Source organism: Atractosteus spatula, chromosome 9 (assembly GCF_055471065.1).
Source record: "Atractosteus spatula isolate fAtrSpa1 chromosome 9, fAtrSpa1.hap1, whole genome shotgun sequence".
Lineage (NCBI taxonomy): Eukaryota > Metazoa > Chordata > Actinopteri > Semionotiformes > Lepisosteidae > Atractosteus > Atractosteus spatula.
The window spans coordinates 42,268,183-42,274,182 of record NC_142714.1 but is presented as its reverse complement, the minus strand read 5'-3'; the positions used below and the strand labels follow the sequence as shown (position 1 = coordinate 42,274,182).

Below are 6,000 nucleotides of genomic sequence, written 5' to 3'. Positions count from 1 at the left end.
TGTCTGTGGTCTCTTTTGGGGAGTGGAGTTCTGGGCATCTAAATGGACGGTTAACATTACCTGTATTTTCTTCAGGTCTTCATTAAGCTATATGCCAGTGATTCTTAACCTGGGGCACATGCACCTCCTAGCAATGTGAGACATGCCCGATTTTTACAGAAGTAAATAAATTATGCACAGGCATGCAAGTACAACTACCCTATTTAATCAGATGTATGTATTTTTAGGTTTTAGGTTAATTTTTCATCTTGCAGAGTGATGAAGCCAATTCATAGATGGGGATTATTAGGAGGCCATAATTGGTAAAGGCCAGGAGAAAATTATGGCCAGGACACCAGGGTAACACCCTATTCTTTTTGGGAAACACCATGTGATTTTTAATTACCACAGAGTTGGGACCTCCGTTTTACACCTCATCTGAAGGATGGCACTTTTTTACAGTATAGTGTCCTCATCACTATACTGGGGCATTAGAACCCACTCCAATCACAGGGTGAGCACCCCCTGCTGGCCCCACTAACACCTCTTCCAGCAGCAGCCTTAGTTTTTCCCAGGAGATCTCCCATCCAGGTACTGACCAGGCTCACACCTGCTTAACTTCAGTGGGTTACCAGTTGTGAGTTGCAGGGTGATATGGCTGCTTATTTTCAAGCTCTATAAAAAAATAATATTGTTGTTGTCGTTGTCGATAGGTTTGGCATTATAATGTCACAGGAGCACACTAATGGATTTTCTGTGATATCTGATGTGGTTTGCAACAGCTTTTTTTGTGTCACTCCAGTTTGATACACTACCTTACTCATCATGTAATGTCTTTTAAGGAGCCACACACTGTCCCTTGCAGAAGTATTAAGACCCTGGCACTATTTTCACTGTTGCTTTTAAGCTTGCACTCATCACATTTTGAAATAGCAGTTAGTAGTTGGTATTTACACAGCCAGCCCACACATTCAAAGCAAAAATAAAAGAGAGAGATAATATGAAAGTAAACAGGAAAAGGTTGTGATTGAGTATTTACATTGTATTAAATTGTACGAAATTACCTTTTTGAGCCACACAGTTAGTTGAATGGCCTTTGTGTGCAATAATAGATCACACGATTTCAGAAAAAAAAACTTAAACTCTCTGCGAGGTTCCTTGGTCAGGTGATGAACTTTCAGAATACACTCAACCAGACTAGCTTCCCAAAGAATGCAGGGATAAAGTTGAATAAAGTTTCAGATTGGGAGAAGGGAAGCTTTTTAAATTTTCCCGCAGCTTGGCAACTTGTAATGTTGTGATAAAAACATTAGAGGGAAGTACAGAAACGAGGAACTGTGCTCCAATGAAAAGCAGCTACCTTGTGAAATAAACAGTTTGAACAGCACACCAGAGAACACTCCAGGCCTTCTGACAAGGGAAAGAGCTGAACAGCAGAGCTCTTCTGGGGCAAAGGTCACAAGTGTTGTTAAGCCTGAGTGAATATGGTCATTATCCCAGCTTGTGTATGCAGTGTCACTTAGTCACATGTGGGACATACACAATATATAATATTAATATATATAGAGTAAAACAGATTTCTCTGTAAGTTGGTGATCTTTCTATGTCTCTTGCAAGCAATGGCACCCAAAAACCTGAGTGATTCCGTTAAAGTGCTCCAATTTAGCCATAAAGCTTCACACTGTTAAAATCTGAGCTGGAATGAAAACCCGAAGACGCACACTGGCCCTCCAGAACCAGGATCGCACCTGCCTCCTTTAGGTGATGTGTTGAGAATTATGAGGTGGTGTGTGAGTGAATCTGAAGCCAGATGTTTGAAATAATAATCCCTTGTGTTTGTGTAGTTTGTATGTTCATCAAAACGTGTCCCAAAGCATGCATACAGGGGGAAAACTGAATTACGTCCTTATTTTTATTCACTTAACATGACAACTATGGAAGTATGAAAGGATAAAAAGCAGCTTTCTCGCGGCGGCGCCCAAGCTGGCAGGGAATTCGAGAGAGAACATTTAAGCGCTAATGACTGAGAAAGAGACACTCGATCCCACATCTTCAAACCTTTCTGAAATACTGTGTTTCGGAGTGATACCCCATACAAATTATCCTTCTGTGTTAGATGGGCTCAGTTACGCAGTATGTTTTTTCCTCTGTTTACATATAGATTGACAAACTGGGATATGGGAAATACACTTTGCCTTTTGACATTCATAATGGACTTCAATTCCCAGGGGGCCTAGCAAAATAGCGTCCTTTAGGGAAGCAGGCGTACCAGAAACGTGTTTATGGTCTTGGAATTGTAGTTATTATTTATTATCTTAGAAGTTAATTTAAAAATAAAAGAGACCTTAAAATACATTAATTTTGGGAAAAACTCCTAAATACTTTAATTTATTTAAATAAAAACGTCGAATTTTCTTAATATAAAAACAAATGTGGTCACCATTTGACGTGCTCTTGTTTCCGGAGTCGGAGGGAGTGTTTTGAGTGAGACACGCTTCCCGCGGTGCTTCGGCTATTTGATTTGGATAAAAAATAACGTGCAAACTATTTCAATGAATATTAAAAGTCCAGAAACTGTCAACAGCTGTAATCGCAATGTGCTTTATGTTTACAGCCCGGAATTAATCGAAACCTGTGATTCACTAGCTAAAGTTCCCAAAAGGGTAAGTCGCACTAAAAAAATGTTGTTTTGTTCTTTAAATTAGGTTCTCAGCTCAGAATAATAAAACTTTATTTTTCTTTTGGATCGTTCTTATAATTCTTCAAAATCCGTTTTTTTGTCACAATAGATGCTATTGTTATGGTTTTCAATAAGGCGTTGTTACACAAGGACTCAAATACTGAATCACATTCACTTGGTCTTCTAACGTATATACTTTACTTTTCCGAAAGCAGAAATTATGATTTAAGTACCACGCAGCGAAACACCTTAAGTGTTCGACATAATATATAAAATCGATCGCATGACTTTGATATAGAAAACGTGTATGTCTATTGCAGTAATCTTTGTTTTATATAGTGCCTTCATGTAAAACGTAACCCAAAGTACTGCCCACGAATAAAACAATAACAGGAAGTGAAATCAGCTCATATAATAACAAAAACAGATCAAACCGTAAACATCAAGGCGCAGAAGTAGATAATCGGTTTGGAATTAAGAGTATAGTATGTTCAAGGTTTATTAATGGTTTCTAAACTCGTAAGGGGGACTGGTTCTGTATTTTAATTACAACAGTGTGCACATGACTGAAATGCAGACATTTATGTTCATGAGCCTCTGAACACACCTGCTGTTTGGAATGCTTGACATTAGTGCATTTAAATCCAGAGCACAGTCCATCCAGCAAAGGTAATTCTGGCCAAGAAAAAGCCTAGATTGAAGCTGTATTGTGTTTGTTCCAAAAAATGCCTTCTATTGGAGATTATTTTTCTTTTCAATTTTAGGCAAGTATGGTGCACTCCTTGATTGAAGCCTACGGCTTGCTAAAACACATGAGGTACGTTTCTTGTTCCCTGTGAAATAACAGCTTTTAAGGAGCCACACCTTGCAGAAGTATTCAAGACCCTGGCACTATTTTCACTGGCTGTTGCTTTTAAGCTTGCAGGCATAGCATTTTGAATTACCACCCGGATGATGAGACGGCAGCCATAGTGCACCAGAACACTCACCACACATCAGCTATTAGTGAGGAGAACAGAGTAATGAAGTAAGTCATAGATGGGGATTATTAGGATGCCTTGATTGGTAAAAGCCAGAGGAAAATTTGGCCAGGTTACACCCCTGCTCTTTTCAAGGATTTTTAATGACCACAGAGAGTCAGGACCTTGGTTTTACGTCTCATCCAAAGGACAGCACCTTTTTACAGTATAATGTCCCCGTCACTATACTGGGGCATTAGGATCTACACAGACCACAGGTTGAGCTCCCCCTACTGGCCCCACTAACACCTCTTCCAGCAACAACTTAATTTTTTCCAGGTGGTCTCCCATCCAGGTACTGAGCAGACTCACACCTGCTGAGCTTCAGTGGGTTGCCAGTTGTGAGTTGCAGGGTGATATGGCTTCTGGCTATTTAGCAGTATGGATGGCACAGTGGCGCAGTACTTACCATTGCTGATTCGCACCACTGGGGCCCTGGGTTAAGTTCCAGATCTGGTGTGCTACCTGTGTGGAGTTTGTATGTTCTCCTTGCGTTTGCATGGGATTCCTCAGGTGCTCTGGTTTCCTCCCACAGTCCAAAGACATACCAGTAGGTTAACTGGCTTCAGGAAAATTGGCTCTTGTGTGAGTGTGTGCGTGTTTGTGTCCGTATGTGCCCTGCGGTGTCTCTCCTACCTCGTGCCTGTTGCTTTCTGGGATAGGCTCCGGCTCCCCCACCATACCAGATAAAGCAGTTAGAAAATGGATGGATGGATGGATGGAATATGGGTTATGGGAGAAATGCTTCTTCTGTTGGAGTTCACGTGGAATTAGAAAAAAAGAGAAACACATTCTCCACCGAGTGCCACCTGAGTGTGTTCCAGGCCCTCTCCGCTCGCTGCTGAGAGAGCCCTGGTCCGATTCCTGTCTGGGACCTGGCCTCTGTGTGCGAGCCGGCCACCAGGGGCTGGCTGACTGCGTGCTGTCCCTGTTCTGCCATAGGGTAGTGAAGCCCCGCGCTGCCACCATGGAGGACATGGCCGCCTTCCACACCGACTCCTACCTGGAGCACCTGCACAAGGTCAGCGAGGAAGGCGACGACGACGACCCCGAGTCTGTAGAGTACGGCCTGGGTAAGAGCACACGGGAGCAGCCTGGGGTTCATGGGGAGGTTTAAGGGGGTCAAACCTTTTAAAGCTGGACTCTCCCATCCTGGTCCTGGTGTGTCTGCAGACTTCCTGTGTCTCGGTAAAGAAGCAGGATCTGAAGAGCTGGGAGAAGCTGTTAACCATGTCCAGTTGAGCCAGTAATGAGCTGGTTTAGACTGTTAGAAACTGAGCTAGAATGAACTCCTGTAGACAAACAAGTCTTTCATGAGCAATACCACTGTATTTCTAACAGGACGGGCATAATAGGAGCATGGTTGAAGGTTTTATTAAGCTACTGTTTTGTTTTTGTTTTAAGTCCTTAGTCATTTAAATTACAGCTGAATACAGTCTCAGAATGTTCCCGAATGCCTGTCTGTTTGTGTCTTTATCAAGACGGATAAGGAGGGGAGTTATAGTTTGTGATCTTGTCAGATTTAACTTGTGAATAATAACTTTGTCCTTGTTATTGTCTTTAAGTTTGTCTCCAATATCCTAATACATGTCAGGTTTCACCAGATTGAGTTGATGCAGATTCTCCAGGGTTTGTCCAGTAGAGGGCGCCAAAGCAATTAAAAAAAAAAACCCAGGGAGCGCTGGATTGCATGAGAGAGAGTGATAGATGACCTTTTGGAGACTCTGCGGGGAAGATAGCAGGTCTGCCAAGCCACAGCATTACCACGATAAACTAAACTGTGGCCTGGCATGCCCTTAAACCAAAGAGCTTTGGCTCAATAATGGCAAAAGAAAAGAGACAACCCTTATTTTAAAGTAATGCATACAGAATGCATAGAACAGGATAGGAAGCCTAAAATTAGCATTGCTAAGAATAGGGAGCACAATGGAAATCTTTCCTTTCTAAACAAAGAAAAATCTGAGTAATGTCTTCCGGAAATATCAGTGTCTTTCTATTGTATTTTAGAAGCTGGTAACTGACATGAGGTGGATTAATGTTTTTTTTTTTCAGAACACTCAGTCCAAACCCCTTTGATAATATAAACATTGCAAACGTTATGCAAGTCCTCTTAGTGTGTGCTGTTTTCATTGTCTTCCAAAATGAAGTCTAGCCAACTCTGTGACCCTAATAGAGGAGGATGAATTAATTTCTCAAGAGAATCAAGCCAAATGGCTTCCTTTTTGGGTATTTTGATACTCTGCTTTCCATCTTTAATGCAAACATTTTTGCTGGAACATTTCTACTAACCTCAGGATGGGTTTGAGGTCTGCTGGTTTAAAA

The 6,000-nt window shown here is 41.7% G+C and overlaps 1 protein-coding gene across 3 annotated transcripts in view; it reads left to right on the top strand.

Annotated features, from left to right (window-relative positions):
* The first annotated feature begins 2,443 nt into the window (after positions 1–2,443).
* Positions 2,444–6,000, top strand: part of hdac8 (histone deacetylase 8) — a 29,044-nt gene continuing 25,487 nt past the window's right edge. Inside the window, exons 1-3 of one of the 3 annotated variants that reach the window (XM_088925151.1) lie at positions 2,444–2,642; positions 3,424–3,476; positions 4,621–4,751. In XM_088925151.1, the coding sequence (XP_088781277.1) occupies positions 2,532–2,642; positions 3,424–3,476; positions 4,621–4,751 (295 nt within the window). In that variant the 5' untranslated portion in view covers positions 2,444–2,531. Of the gene's footprint in view, positions 2,643–3,423; positions 3,477–3,617; positions 3,687–4,620; positions 4,752–6,000 lie in introns of those variants that run through there. The other 2 variants (XM_088925153.1, XM_088925152.1) reach the window with 2 other exon arrangements.